Here is a 16,320-nt window from a genome sequence, read left to right on the forward strand (position 1 = left end):
CCAAATATTATTCAATTCTCAAGAAACAACATATATAACAATCATAATTGCGGAAGCGTACCCGAATCCATGATTTTGCAGTCAATTTTCGGTGATGATCTTCAATCTTTATATTTCCTTTAAGCCAGAGAGTTTTGTTGATGTGATACAAAGCTTGAAAACGTTATTATGCAGATTGGAAACATAACCATTGTTTTATAATTAAACAAATTTTATTATTTCTAATTTGGCCCCTCAACAAACTAGAAATATTATATGATATCCACACAATAATATCATGACATTTAAGTCCTCAAGTCAATTCTTATTCTAAATTAGACCACATAAGTTTACGACTTATTTAATTGATTACATATAAAAATTTTTAATTACATTTATGGCCCCAAAAATTCCAACAGATTGAACCAATTTAAGTTCGCATGTCTAATTTGACATAAATCACTCGGTATTCTAAATATATTTTGATTCTTTATTTTGTTAAATATTTCAAATACATCAATGTTTTAAAATAAATATATATTTTGTACACATTTTAAATAATTAATTTTTCTATTTTGATTATTGGAATTAAGTTTTGTGCAAGAAACAATTTTTTTTTTATCATAATAAACAACTAATTTTTCAAAGTTGTTATAGATTTGAGTATATATAATTTAGTTGGAAAACAACCGATATGTTGATTATTTAAACATATATAATTAATTAAAATTTAGAAAATTTATAGTAAATTAATTTTTTTAGGATTAGGTTTTTAAATGATATAATATAAATATTTTTTATTGTCCAGTAAATTAGTAAAATTTTGATTTTCCAAAATTTTATACTTCCAATAATTTTATATATTTGTAAAAAAAAAAATTAACCAAAATTTAATGTACCCTACTAAATCTTGAGATAAACTCTTCGTTATTTTATATATTAAAATATGGAAAATTTTAAAATATTAATTTTTTTTGTAAATAAATTTTTAGTTGTTGATGTACAAAAGTTTTTATTTATATTTTCTTAGATAAATCAAGATTTTGTAATTTAAGGAAAGTATATGTAAGGGTAAATAAGTCTAGAAATTGACTAATTATATGAGGTTGAGTATTATTAACATTTTTCGGAGTGTATATTTAACTCTATACATACGTATATATCTATACAACTATACAAGTATGTTTCTGTTTGTCCTATCTTTTCTCTTGAACCTCCTAATTTCCCCCTCAAAAATTGAGGGGCTAAGCATAGCCGAAAACAACCCAAAAACGAGAATTCCCACTTGAATTTCGCTTCATCTCAGGATTTTTTTGTATACACATTCTTATGAAAATTGTATATAAATTACGGATATCAAGCATCATCTCATTTAACCAAAAATAATCAAAAACCAATTCTCAAGTCAAATGGCTGGAATAATGGCATGCATGCAACTTGTAATCCTCCTCCTCTTCCTACCCTTTGTTCGTTCCTATGACACAACAGTTATCCCCGCCGACAAGTCCCAGTTAAGCAGCTGGTTCGATCAAAACGTTGGCCCTGCATCTGTCCGAAAAGGGTCTCTAGATCCGGCCCTCGAAGCTGCGGAAGCCGGAGCCAAGGTGATCAAAGTCAGAACCGACGGCAGTGGAGATTTCAAGACTGTGAATGATGCGATAAAGAGCATACCGACAGGCAACAAAGATCGTGTTATTTTGTGGATTGGACCTGGAAATTACACAGAAAAGATCAAGATTGACAGGTACAAGCCGTTCATTACGTTCTACGGGGACTCGAACAATATGCCGAGTTTGATATACGACGGAACCGCAGCAGAGTATGGAACTGTGGATAGTGCAACTTTGATCGTCGAATCGGATTATTTCAGCGCAGTTAATGTGAAAATTGTGGTTTGTATCTGTTCCTGAATCCATTTTTCCACCAAGATTTCCGGGTTTTATCACTTTATTTGGATTCTTGAATGAAATTATATATGATTTGTTTGATTGGTAAGTTCTTTGGTTTCTTGATTATCCCGTTAGAATTCTGCCCCGAGGCCTGACGGAGTCCGGAAGGGGGCCCAGGCGGTGGCTCTGAGGATCGGCGGAGACAAAGCTTCGTTCTATAATTGCAAGATATATGGGTTTCAAGATACTCTTTGCGATGACAAAGGAAAGCATTTCTTCAAGGACTGCTATATTGAAGGCACTGTTGATTTCATTTTTGGCAGTGGAAGATCCCTATATTTGGTATATATCTTCTTCAATTATATCAAATATAAACGAGTTTGAAACGAGACAACCATCTGATATTTAATACAAAGTGTAGGGTTTTTAAATGTTTTCCCTTTTATAGAACACGGAGACATATGTGATTCCCGGGGATGGAATGGCAATGATCACGGCGCAGGCAAGGACCAAAGTAGACGAGAGCAACGGGTATGTGTTCGCGCATTGCAAGGTGACGGGCACAGGCAATCACGCGTACCTCGGCAGGGCATGGATGCCTTATGCTAGGGTGGTGTATGCTTACTCCGAATTTAGTGATGCTGTCAACCCCGAAGGATGGTCCAACAATCTTGATGCACAAAATAACAAGTGAGTATACGTTTGTAGTTTTGTTTGTGTATATTTATTTACATTTATATCTGCCAAAAAGTGTGTTTTCAATATATATATTCCTTTGCATGTCGATTTACTCGTCAAAAACTTGGACACAAAGTAACTAGAATCGGACACGTACGTAAGTCTAGTTTTCATGCCAAGTCTCGAGAGCCCTCAAGTCAAGTAAATGGGGAATTTTTGATAGGAAAATATGTAAGAATATGGCCTAATTGTGACGTTGGATTTCTAACTTGAAAATTTTCGGTCTTAATATATGATAGTTTTGCTTCATACAGTCCTTTCTGACCTAGTACAACTGCAATGAACTGTGTCATACAACCAATATGTGTCGTGTCAACGTTACGATAAAAAAAATTAATTTTTTTAAAAATAAAGTTATTAGACTAAAACTGAAAATTTTACGCTCGAGCCAGGGCGAGGAAGCCATAATCGTCACCCGATCCCTCAGTATGTATAATTATTTTCAAAATTAAAATTTTTCCCCTTAAAATATACTGTAATTTAAATTCACAACATTTTTTCTTTTATTTTGATTTTCTCATGGATGTTATTGGCTTTTATACTATATTTAAAATATAATAAATTAATTTTATGCATGCAGGACTGTGTATTTTGGAGAATATAACAATAAAGGTCCAGGATCAGCTCAAGGTAAACGGGCAGGATTCACCAAGAAACTGAATGATGCCGAAGCTAAACAATTCATCACTCTTGGTTTTATTGAAGGCTCTAAGTGGCTCCTTCCTCCTACCAAACTGTAAATATCAACCGTTGGATTAGCAAAATAAATTATCCGACGACATACGATTGTTGTTTATAGCAAATAAATAGTCGATTTATTTTATTTTATTTTATTTTAAAAAAATTAGTTTACTTTAGCTAGAATTTCCTATCCAACCCTAATACGTGAGGATTGCTGATAGTTGTTAGTGTGTATTTTATATCTAATCATTCTTGATTGAAAATTTAATCAAGAAAAATTTAGGATTTTAATTTAATTATTTTGATTTTCGGGTTCGATCATTGAAATTATTCGTAGAAGATCAAGATTGTGATGCATCACAAGTCTAAAAGTTTTCATATGATAAATTCCTATTTAGTTTTTTAAAAACTTTAATAATTTTTGTAATTATCAATTGTATAATTTAATTATATGAGGTATTTCATTCACTATAAAATTTATTTGTTACAATGTAAGTAAAAATTAACATATTATTTACTTGAACTGAATTATTTATACAATTTCTTTTCATATTTATATTCAATTCATAAAGATGGCATTAATGAAGAAATAATTTCCCTAATTTTTTTTTAAAAAAATGATTTATATTATTTTGACTCAAGCATGCATCGTATTTACTAATTAATATATTTTTTTATACTGGGTTTGGACACTAAAATTTAATTACTCGTATTATATGGGCTCAAAATTTTCTTTTTTGAAAATTCGAAGATTATATATTTTTATTTAGATGTCCCGACATGCCTTGATCTTAACCCTTATAAAAAAAAATTGGTAATTTTTGTTAAGAGCTTATAAGATATTTGAAAATTTTTGTTTGAAAGTTTAGGGAGAACAACATTTTTCGTCTCGTAACTTGTACATTTTCCATTTAGTGTTAGAATTTTTCATTAGACTGGTGACATAGCATCGGATACGTCAGCAATAACCAGCGCCTCGTTGGTATTTTCCGATATTATGTTAACATTCCGGTGGAGATGAAATAAAATTGAAAAAAAATGACAGTTGGTGTACAAAGACTATGATTGACTGATAGCATGACCAAAAATGAAAAATGTGTAGGTTACGAAAAGAAAAATGTTATTCTTTCGACCGTTTATTAGATACTTGAAAAAAAAATTGATCATATCGTAACTTATTTTCTAGGACCGAAGGTTAATAATCTTTTAAAAATTAATATTTTTACAGACTAAAATATCATCACAAATTTTATGTTATCCCAGATATGTCTCCAGAAATAGTTGTTTTCATTAATTTATGGTATGATGTTTTTTTTATAGTTATGAAAATAAAAAGGTATTAAAATGTCCAATATATAAATATCTTTAACCTTTATTTTATTTTATCCAAATATTTTAATAGTTTAAACTCATAAAACAAATTATAAAATACAAAATCCAATGTATCTTTTTTTGGGAGCAAGAGAAAATGCTTCCAAGGTACCTCAGTTCACAGACACGAGATGATTAATGTCAAATTCTCGGAGAAAATGATTGATTTACCCGTTCGAACAGTTTACGTTAGGTGTTTCTCTTTGACAGAATATATCAGTTCTTGCTAATTAAGGAGCCCGTAATGAAGTTGTTAATACTATTGTACAAACATTCGATGTTGGATAACTCATGCAAAGACAAGCACCCTCAACTTATCAATAATAGTTACGTTAAATAAATGCATATACTCAATTAAGAGTGGGTCTCATGTGAAACCGTCTCACGGATCTTAATCTGTGAGACGGATCAACCTAACCCATATTCACAATAAAAAGTAATACACTTAGCATAAAAAGTAAAACTTTTCATGGATGACCCAAATAAGATATACGTCTCACAAATACGACCCGTGAGACCGTCTCACACAAGTTTTTGTCCTCAATTAATTACCTATAATAGTTTCATATCTTGGTATTAAATGCTTTTTTCAAGTATTGGAAAGAGAACCATGTATATTTGTTATAGTTTTGTATTTTATTTTGTAAGACCATTTTTGGAAACATAATCAATTATCTTTTAGCTAACAAATTTTATTTTCTTAAAAAAACAAAAAGAAGTTAGCTTCTTTTTTTCTTTTTTTGAAAGGAAAGAAGTTGGTTTGAACTTTGAAGTATATATTGTCGTGAAATATAAAATATCATGTTTGTTTATATGCACGTTATTTGGATTTTTGGTGGAAAGTATTTTTTGCCCGATTGGTGATTTTGAAACATTAATTAATGAGAAATAAACGAAAAAATCTAAGTTCACTATTATCAGACGACTTGGATTTCTAATTTCATCGTCGGTCAATTGGATTCTTGAAAAAACACAAAAATGTGTACAAAAATAGTAAAGAATATGGAAATCAAATTTTTAAAATGAAAGGAATGCAATTATATCATTAAGAACAGAAATAAACATTTTTAGGATAGAACTGGAAATAAAACTTAGAAAAATAATGGGAAAATACAAGGATTTGCTAAATGAAAGCATTGCTAGAATTTTATTTTCGAAGCTTTCTGGATCCAACAACTTGCAAGCTTTAAATCGTGGTCCAAGTAAGTTGGGCCTTCTTATTTGGCCCAACTTCTCCTGGGTTTTATTTTATAATTTCAGTATGACGATTTTTATTTTTATTTTTTTTACCGAAATTGTGTAGGGGTGTCAAAATGCAACACGACCAGTCAACCCGACACGACCCAACAAGAAAAAAATCAGGTTCAGGTTGGGGTTTTTCGGGTTCGGGTTTGGTGGGTTCGGGTTAGTGCTGGGTTAGACGAGTTTCGGGTTGGGTCGCGGGTTGACCCGAATTTTTTTTAAAAAAATAAAAAAAAATAAATAAATTTCGGGTTAGACGGGTTGAGTCGGGTTAGAAGGATTCGTGTTCGGGTTGGGAAAAAAATTCGCGGATTGACCCAAAACCCGACCCGATTGACACCCTAAAATTGTGTGCCAAAATGGTTATTCACATATTCTACAATTATTATGGGGGAAAAGTAAAAATCGTTCTGGAAGTTACCTATATTGTTTTTTGGTACTCTATTTAGCCAAATTTGATTTTTTTTGAGCAATAACTTGATTACTTTGGCACTTTCAGTTCTTTTTCACTGAAATAATGATTTAACATTAGATATGTGAGCAATGTGTAAATTGATGCTAATAGTAACTTAGTCACATTAACGATATCCGATATCATAAAAAAAAAAAGACGAAAAAGGATTAGAAATGTAAAAAAGACAAATTATGACTAAGACATGATTTTAGTCAGTTATAAAAACAAAAATCACTATAGGCTAATTTACATTTAATTTTTTCCACTTTTTTATAGTTGTGATATGTCATAATTAAAATTATCTTGTGTTTTGGTGATAACAAATCGTTGTTTGGTTGTTAAATTCTCTAGCTGATTGTTTATACGTTGTTAGGATATCATGTTGGATGTGTTTTGGCTTCTGGAACAGCTCGGCGAATAATTAGAATGCAGCTGAAAATATATGGTCTAAATGCACACAAAGTGTGTTACGTAAGGTATGTCAATAATGTCTGAATTCATGTATATGATAATAATCACATTAGCAATATGCGATGTCATATCAGAAATTCAATGAAAATGAACTAAAAATGTTTAAAAAAAATACATAGTATCACTACAACATAGTTTTAGCCGATTATTATAGAAACAAAAGTCAATATAAGCCAATTTACATGACCATTTTTTCGGTTTTATTCCATTTTTATTTTTAGAGAAGATATATAAGATAGGATAACAGGATTAACCAAACAGACTTAAAATTTAAAATAAATTGTATAGAAAATATATTTTTTTGTAATTTAGACATAAGTTATAAAATACATTTGAAAAAATATATCTACGAAAAGTATCGCAATCCTTGGCTCACTTAACAATATTTTTGTAATAGACTAAAAGTATTTGTTAATGAAAATATATCACAATAAATAAATTTTAAATATTTTTATATACATAAAAAATAATATTATTTTTATTTATCTACCTTTTAACATTATAATGTCAATAAAGATACAAGTCAATAAATATACCATATGCATAGAAAAAAATTAATATATTGGTAAAAATATGATTAAACAAATATCGATCAAGAGAATCTTGATGTGCTGTTTTTGGATTGCCGAAGTAAATCTAATCATCATTGTAGTTTTTCGAAATCTAATAATGATTCCTTGGAAATTCGAAAAAATATTCAGTATGAAAGTTGTAGATCATGAAAATACAAATATATTTAGAGCGATCAAGCCATGACGATTGGGCTGTTGTACAGTTTAAAATATTAGAGCAGTACCATTAACACCAACTTTAACTTTTAGTAGAGCAGCAAACGTTCGATACCACAATTGATATCAAAGACAGGATCATGTGTTCGATTCAAATTGATTGCAAGAAACGTAATTATTGGAAGAGATATTGTTGATATGCAATAATTGTCCCTGCTTAGTAGAGTGATCGAATCGTGACGCTTGGACTAGTACTTTACGGTTTAAAATATTTAAATTGCACAATTATCACCAGCTAAAATTATTGATAAAGTAGCAAGCGTTCAGTCCTACAATATATTATATAATTTAGTCGTGTATAAGATTTATTAATTGATTTATAATTTTATTAATATATAATTATAATACTACAATATAGACTCTAGAAAAATTATCATATATTTATAAATATAATTTAAAACTATATTAAATTTGAGTATATAATTTATTAATTGATGTATATTTGTATTAATTAATAATTATGTTATTTTCACACAAATAATATGATAATTATTTATTATAATATAATTTTTAAATAATATAAATTGTATTCTATATTTTCAATCAATAGAATACTTTACAAAATATATTTTGTAACTAATGGAATTTAATAAGAGTAATTGGACTTAAAAACAAATTAGATTAAGGGTACTATTGAATTTTTAATTAACTCATGTATGAATTGAGTCATTTACGATAGCTCGTATATCAAGTTGTCTATTTATCAATTTTTCGTGTATCAATTTTTTTTTCACTCTTTTTTATATGTGCTTACCTAGATTACTTAATTTTCCTTCTCTCTTTTTTTCGTTATTTTTTTACCTTGATTTGTTTATATTTTCGTGGTATCCCATTTATTTACAGATGTGGAATTCATGCTTGCTTTCAGTATGAAAATATATTTGAATAAATATTTCAAGTTGGGAACAAATTCCTTGTTTTTTGCGATAATTTTCTTACCTTAATTGTGTAATTTTTTTTTTTTTTTTGGAACCCATTTTGTTTACTGATATGGAATTCATGCATGCTTTCAACATGAAAATTACATATTTCAATCATTATTCCACCTTGAAAAAAATCATTATTTCAAATTTGGAATTAATTTTTTTAATAAATAATTTATCACTATAGATGGTCGGCGTGGTCGCCCTAGCCTGTAACGAATATACATTGAGCATTGTCTCGAAAAAATTAATTTAATAAACCTATTTATCAATCATTTATTATGAACAAAGAGACAGATGAGATAAAAGTTGATATTTTATTTTCCTGGTTTCATATTTTATATTTTATATTTTATATTTTACAATATATTATCCTCAGCAGCCACCAAATTTAAAACGTTGTTGCTTTATCTGAATCGCCAGCCATTCACCACGTCCCAGGATTGGAACTAAACAATAAATTGTGTATATAAAACGCTGTTGCTTTATCTCAATCGCCAGCCCTTCACCACGTCCGAGGATTGGAACTAAACAATAAATTGTATGTGTCTATATATATATATATATATATGTTAGAATATTTTTAATACGCTAAGTTTCGATGATCGGCAAATAACAACATCGGGTTGTTTCATATCCATTCGTTTTTTTATTGTAATTTTAGGTTTTCGGACAGCTGGATCTTTCAAAACATGCAGATAGAACATCAGAAGTTAAAGTCATTTTCACAAGAGCAGATTATCGGAATTGTATCGCCAAGATATCATCTGTCAAATTGACGGGATCAAAGTCATGTTTGCAAAATACGTGTTCAAACCATTGAAACTCCAATTGCACTACAACTGATCAGACTTGAGAAATTTCAAAAAAGAATTTGCAAGACAAGCCGTTCAACAACTGTTATATTTAAAATGATTACATAATATCCTAATAGCTGTCGAATGATAGAAAGCTGTTTATTTCATCTATGGTCAGTCAGTTTTTTGAAAAGCAAATATCCTAAAGTGGAAAAGCAAGAGGATCATTAAATGATAGGTACGACGACTGAAAGCTACATGTCCATTCTGTCGAGTAATAGTACAGATGATCGTTGAAAAGCTAATCTGACCGTTAGAGCTCGTCAACTATAAATATGAAGACTCAAGAACTTCAAGCAACTCTTTTTTGAACTCTAGCGCATCAGCTTATCTGCATTTTCAAAAGATTCTGAGCACACTTCAGCAAACATAATTTCAAGCTGCTCAAAGCGCACGCCTATCAGAATATATTAGATCTCCAATGACTATTATATGTTACATTACCACCTCAAGTCTTCAAGCTGACTATTATATTATTTTGTATTACTTTTCTGGTTAACTGATGATTTTTAAACATCCAAACTTTGTAAAGTGATCACTAAGATTTTCATTTTACTCAATAATAAGTTTTAGGTGACGTGAGTTGTTATAAGTCGTAAAACCAAAATATTTTAGTAAAAACATTTCTAAATGAATGACATATGAGTGTTATCTCCGAACATATATCCATAAAAATATTGTCTTCTTTCATTACACACTTTATATTATTGCATATTAATTTCAAGTCATTTCTTGTTAACTATTGATTGCATTATATAGTTCGTCACTAGTCAAGTCGGATTGTTTTCACACTTGTTTACTCTAAACTCTAATCTAATACCAACAATATCATAATTATTTAATGTATCTACAATTTGATAATGGAGAATTTGTCATTTTATAAAAAATTATTGTTAGTGATAATAATGTAATTCAAATTGTTTTACAAGTGTCACATTTCAATCGCTTAGCAGGAATAAGTGTTGTTCCCCAATAATTCCCCTTACAATCCATGATATGTGACCTCGATTCTTATATAAATGATAGAATCCAGCGCTTATCATTTTACCGAAAATTATAACTAATGATAATTATGCAAATCAAATATTTTGAACAATGTAGATGACCAAACATTAAACATCATATATAGATCCATCTTAATATGGATAATTATTGCTTTCCAATACAAATCCTACATAAAATTGATGTGGGACTAATATTATAAGTTCTTTAAAACATCTGGTAAATTAATTAATACTTATAATATCTGAAAAAGTGTTTATTATAAACTTCTGAAAAAATTATTACATGTCAAAATAAGTTGTCTTATAAATAGTTTAATATTTGAAATTGGAATTAATTTGTTTAAAATAAATTCATAATAAAATCATTTTTGAGTCCTAAAAAAAGAAATTTGTACCTAAAATTTTTTTAAAGAAAAATCAAAACTGACACGAAAATTAGGAACTCAAAATATAATCCTCGAATAATTTTTTTTTTAAAAAAAAAAGAAGAAACATCACCTAAAAAATAAGCAAAAAAATAAACCTGATTAAAAAAATTGAAAACATAGAAATTATTCAAATAATTAATTTTTTTGTTTGAGTATATAATTATCCAAAATAATTAAGAGCTTATAAAATCTAAAAACATGTATGTTAAAACTTTTGTAAAAGAACTTATAATTCGCTAAATTTGTTAGATTAAAAAAATTTGTTGACTTCGTTTTTTTAAAATCTTATTTCAATATTTAAAAATACTGGTAATGAACATTTATTCATTATCTATTTCGTAGTAAAGAAATATTTTTTTAATTATGATTATAAACATCCTTATAAAACCAAATATATTAATATTTTATATTTTATTTAAATATATTAACAGGTGGATTATAGTGACCAAAGCCAAGTCAAACATATATTCCATTAAATTAAATTATATTACAGTTGTACTTTTTTTAAAACAAATAATTAAAGAATAAAAAATAGTAACAAACTTGTATTCCTATCCAATTGCTTCGTGGAAACTAAAATTAAATCTTTTTTATAGGACAACCGTGACATGGCAATGGTAGGTTGTAGTCGCCGCGTAAAGCATCCTTTTCTCTCTTTCCTATAAATAATATTGCAAAAAAAATTACTTTGAAAAAAAGATATTGCAATGTTTTATTATATATACATATATTTGAACAATTTTATTTTATATAATTTAGGTTATAAATAAATATTTATTTGATAAAACACATATCAAACTTCAAATTGAAATAAAAAATTTGAGACTTTAAATCACAAAAAATATGAGAATTGCTTTTGATTTAGACTAAATTTTGAACAAAATCGTCTACTCTAATTCATATTCATATAGCAAGAAATTTTGAACTAAGTTACATTTTGTTTATTCTAATTTCAATATACAATAGATAAACTTTCGCACTAACATTGCGTAACATTGAAAATTTGAAATAACGTTAGTCAGCTAAATCACACGAAATAAAATATGTACAACAATTTCGTCCGAAAAAATAATGTTAGACTTTCAATTAATGATCAAAACGTTCAACTATTTCACCAACTTAAACACAGTAAGTAACAAACATATATTTGTTCTTGCATTTTGTGGATAAACAAAATCAATATGGCGCATGGTCGAATCCACGTCAGCCTTAGAAAAGATCGGCTCGAAATGATTCATTTCGCAATAACAATAATCGAGTAGAATCCAGATGGGCAAGCAGCGACCCCACTTTCACCCGAATCGCCTCGTATATAAGTAGGAGGGACCTGTGCTGACTTTGAACAGCCCTACACCTATTTTTCAATTTATATATGTTATTCTTTGGATTCATCTGATCCGGCCTAAATTTTCTGGGTTTTGTTTGTTTCAGCTGACTGATTTTGAAACCCGGATAGATTTCTTGAGAAAATGAATGCTCTTGCTGCTACCAACCGCAATTTCAAGCAGGCGGCTCGTATTCTTGGTTTGGACTCCAAGATTGAGAGGAGTCTTTTAATCCCATTTAGAGAAATTAAGGTTTGTTTTTCGTTTTCTTTTTTGTGTTTTTGGTGATGGGTTTTCGGAAAAATTGAATCTTTTTTTCAAATTTGGGTGTTGGGTCAGGTGGAGTGTACGATTCCCAAAGATGATGGAACACTGGCGTCTTACGTTGGATTTCGAGTGCAGCATGACAATGCTCGGGGGCCTATGAAGGGGGGAATCAGATATCATCCGGAGGTGAATTTTTTTCTTTGTTGATTTACTATATCTTGACTTGATCTCGATGTAATCGTTTGGACTTATGTTACTTATGCTCATTTGATGTTTTTTTGTTGGGGTCATTATATGAACGGATTAGTTAAATTGTCTTTGGACGTGTGATGGAAATAAGAAGATCAATTTGTTCTACAAAGAGTATGAGATGTTGGAATTTATGCGTGATCAGATGTGTTTGTTCAATGAGATCTTGCTTGTCGAACCAGATACTTTGTGTTTTCCCATTTGCATTTAATTGTTATGCGTGAACAATGTTGAAAGGTATTTGTGGAATTATAGGGACTCTGTGAGCAATCTGCCATCTCCTACGCAAGCAACGGTTGATCAGAAGAATAAGTCTTTTACAAATTTTTATACTTCTTTTAGGTTGTCCATGAAGTCAAGAATCCGATCCTGTACTAAATGTTCTGATATGAATTTTATTTATTATTTCTTTTTCTTTCCAAAAACTTGGAAGGGTTGAAATTGTGTTCCGGTCTTTCATGATTATAGATCTTTTGTCCTGAGAAGTTACTTGTTTTTTTACTCAAGGTTGATCCAGATGAGGTGAACGCTCTTGCTCAATTGATGACTTGGAAGACTGCTGTAGCAGATATTCCTTATGGTGGAGCTAAGGGTGGGATAGGGTGTACGCCAAAAGATTTAAGTAAGAGCGAGTTGGAGCGGCTTACCCGTGTCTTCACCCAAAAAATTCATGATCTTATTGGAGTTAACACCGATGTCCCGGCACCAGATATGGGCACTAATGCTCAGGTGAATGATCGCTTGTAAATGGTTCTCGTTTAACCGGAAAAATTGTGATAATTTTTTATAAATGCAAGTTTTGCGCCCCAAAATCCATTGAATTTACCCATCTTGCCCCTATAAAATCTTGGTCTGAGGTTCATGATACTTGTTTACTTTTGTGATCTAATTAATCCCATGTTGTGTTTATTGAAATTCAGTTCGCATTTAGCTAAAGCTGTTTTTTTTTTTTTTATTTATAAAAAAATCAATTTTGGAGATGTGCAGACAATGGCTTGGATTTTGGATGAATACTCGAAATTCCATGGTTACTCCCCTGCTGTTGTTACAGGAAAACCAGTCGTAAGTGAAAATTCAAAATAGTGTGAAACAATAACCTCACTATTTATCTTCTATATATACACAATTATTGCAAAAACGAAATTAGTACTCATATATGACCCATTCATGTTTTGTATTTTAGGATCTAGGTGGTTCACTGGGTAGAGAGGCAGCAACAGGGCGTGGTGTTGTTTATGCCATGGAAGCATTACTTGCTGAACATGGAAAGTCAATAAAAGGTTTAACATTCGCCATTCAGGTATTGTTTCTATTTAATTACATCCATGTCTGTTTTATGTTTTCTTATTATGCTTAAAGACTGTATAATGTGCAATTCTACCAGGGATTTGGAAATGTTGGATCATGGGCGGCGAAGCTCATACATGAAAAGGGTGGAAAGGTCGTTGCCGTGAGTGACATAACTGGAGCAGTAAGGAATCGTAACGGAATCGATATACTGGCTTTGCTTGAGCACAAAGAAGCAACAGGACAACTGACTGATTTCAATGGAGCAGATGCAATGGACGCGAATGAATTGTTAACTCATGAATGTGATGTTCTCATACCGTGTGCTCTGGGTGGAGTTCTGAACAGGTTAAACATTGCTCCAGCAAAATTTTATCGTCTCTCTTACATTTTCAAACTCTACAGTAGTTCACTTTATATTTGTGTCGAATTTTACGCGTTTCATTGGTATTTTGGTTGGTATTCAATTACTTGTGGCATTAAATCCATTTAAACATCAGAAAAGATGAAAAATAAAGAGGATATGCAGCTATTCACTCATTCTTTATTACATATATTTTGATTAGTTAAACGTATTCTTCATCAACTTTTCTTGGTATGTTTTGACTGACTGGTGCTCTGTTTTTTACTCGATTAAAGAGAAAATGCTGGAGATGTTCAAGCCAAGTTCATCATTGAAGCCGCGAATCATCCAACTGACCCGGAGGCTGACGAGGTCCTAAACCATAACTCGTATCCTAAGTTTTTCAACTAGCGTGCCGCTCTTTTACTTAATGTCATAACATGCCTCTGCAGATTTTGTCCAAAAAAGGAGTTATAATACTTCCTGACATATACGCAAATGCGGGAGGAGTGACCGTTAGTTATTTCGAGTGGGTTCAGGTAACATTCTTGGCTTGATCTTCACATATTGAAACTCGGTGACTCATCTTGATGGTGAAAACCGTCATACATCAAGATTACACCATTTCCTCTTTCTCAAGTTTATAGATCCACCTCAACGTCATTCGTTTGGAAATGGTGGTATTTTGTCTTTTTTAACAGAATTAGGAGGGGATACTGCCAATAACGTATTGAATTTAGAAGCCTTTCGTTATCTACGTTTATCAGTTTTAGATCCTAAGAATCTCACGTCCAAATTTATCGACCAGCTTCACGAATACTATTATCTATTGGTTTTGCAGAACATTCAAGGGTTTATGTGGGATGAGGAAAAGGTGAACGATGAACTCAGGAGGTACATGACAAAAGCCTTCCATAACATCAAAGGATTATGCAAGTCTCACGATTGCAACCTTCGTATGGGTGCTTTCACGCTCGGTGTGAATCGTGTTGCACGTGCTACTCTGCTCCGTGGGTGGGAAGCCTAACCTTGTTATCGACTATGGCTTCGTGGTTCAAGAAAGCTGTCCAGAATTCAGATCTTGAGTGTTTCTTTTCCCAATTTTCTTGAATAATTGTATTCCAAAGACAATAACACCCAATGCCATGCTCTCTGAGAAATGGATGGCTTTGAAATTTTGGGTTTTACTTGATTTTGTGTTACAACTTGCAGTGAGATAACGAAGAAAAAGTTAAGGACTAATTTCACCTTATAATCTTGCTCTCTTTTGTTCCATTTCAACTGTGTTTTGCCTTCACATTTTCTTGCTAGAAACTATGCAGAAAGAATCAAAGTCCTACATTAATTCTATTTCTTTTTTCTAAAAAATATATTACAAAAGGATGCATGAAATAAAAATTGTCTAAAAAGGTTCATTCCATGAAGTTTCATGCTATATAAGTGCTAGAAATCTCACATTTTCTTATCGAAAATTCCATTGCACATTTAATTTAGTAATAATTGCATGATAACATAAAGTGTAATCGGAAAATTATTCTTCAGTTAAAATAAAAAATTTGTTATTATTCAAATAATAGAAATTTTTTTTATATGTTAAAAATAAAAATTAAACTATAATTTTTTTTGGACAAATTAAACTATAATTTTTATATAATACATAAGATTGTATATGCAAAATCATATATATTCATTACTAAATATTTGTTTCAAATTTAAAATATCTATATTTGGATAAGATTTCTTTTAAATTTCAATTATTCAACTCAATTCAACATGTTTGTTTATTTATTTAATATTTTTAAAAATATATATAAAAATAATTTTCAATGTTAATAAATAATCAAACTTAAAATAATTTCATTCATTTTAAATAAATTTTTACATAAAAATATATCAATTTTGTTTTTGACAATATATCTAACCCAAAAAAAAAACAAGAAAATTATTGTATCTGAAAATAAATAATAAATATGTTAAAATATTTTCAATTATTGTGATTTTATAAAATTTTAATATATTTAATT

General features: G+C 30.0%; 2 protein-coding genes across 2 annotated transcripts; both read left to right on the forward strand.

The window, feature by feature from the left end:
• The first annotated feature begins 1,346 nt into the window (after positions 1-1,346).
• Positions 1,347-3,578, forward strand: LOC140983349 (pectinesterase 2-like). The gene is made up of 4 exons (XM_073450363.1): positions 1,347-1,871; positions 2,004-2,210; positions 2,317-2,558; positions 3,187-3,578. Exons 1-4 carry the CDS (start codon positions 1,389-1,391, stop codon positions 3,344-3,346), a joined length of 1,092 nt encoding a protein of 363 aa, XP_073306464.1. The 5' UTR covers positions 1,347-1,388; the 3' UTR covers positions 3,347-3,578.
• Positions 3,579-12,117: 8,539 nt separating this feature from the next.
• On the forward strand, positions 12,118-15,379 carry LOC140983420 (glutamate dehydrogenase A-like). Its single transcript, XM_073450471.1, has 9 exons — positions 12,118-12,402; positions 12,490-12,603; positions 13,174-13,395; positions 13,654-13,728; positions 13,850-13,966; positions 14,051-14,301; positions 14,593-14,668; positions 14,749-14,835; positions 15,138-15,379. The coding sequence occupies exons 1-9, from the start codon at positions 12,295-12,297 to the stop codon at positions 15,321-15,323; spliced, it is 1,236 nt and encodes a 411-aa protein (XP_073306572.1). The 5' UTR covers positions 12,118-12,294; the 3' UTR covers positions 15,324-15,379.
• The last annotated feature ends 941 nt before the right edge of the window (positions 15,380-16,320 follow it).

This window comes from Primulina huaijiensis, chromosome 8 (assembly GCF_012295235.1).
Source record: "Primulina huaijiensis isolate GDHJ02 chromosome 8, ASM1229523v2, whole genome shotgun sequence".
NCBI lineage: Eukaryota > Viridiplantae > Streptophyta > Magnoliopsida > Lamiales > Gesneriaceae > Primulina > Primulina huaijiensis.

Bases quoted from the DNA above. Each gene is read 5' to 3' on its own strand.
- LOC140983349 (XM_073450363.1), top strand. From the start codon at position 1,389: ATGGCTGGAATAATGGCATGCATGCAACTTGTAATCCTCCTCCTCTTC. The intron at 2,211-2,316 runs GTATATATCTTC...TCCCTTTTATAG, and splicing joins GTGGAAGATCCCTATATTTG to AACACGGAGACATATGTGAT. The intron at 2,559-3,186 runs GTGAGTATACGT...TTATGCATGCAG, and splicing joins CTTGATGCACAAAATAACAA to GACTGTGTATTTTGGAGAAT.
- LOC140983420 (XM_073450471.1), top strand. From the start codon at position 12,295: ATGAATGCTCTTGCTGCTACCAACCGCAATTTCAAGCAGGCGGCTCGT. The intron at 12,403-12,489 runs GTTTGTTTTTCG...GTGTTGGGTCAG, and splicing joins TCCCATTTAGAGAAATTAAG to GTGGAGTGTACGATTCCCAA. The intron at 13,967-14,050 runs GTATTGTTTCTA...CAATTCTACCAG, and splicing joins GTTTAACATTCGCCATTCAG to GGATTTGGAAATGTTGGATC.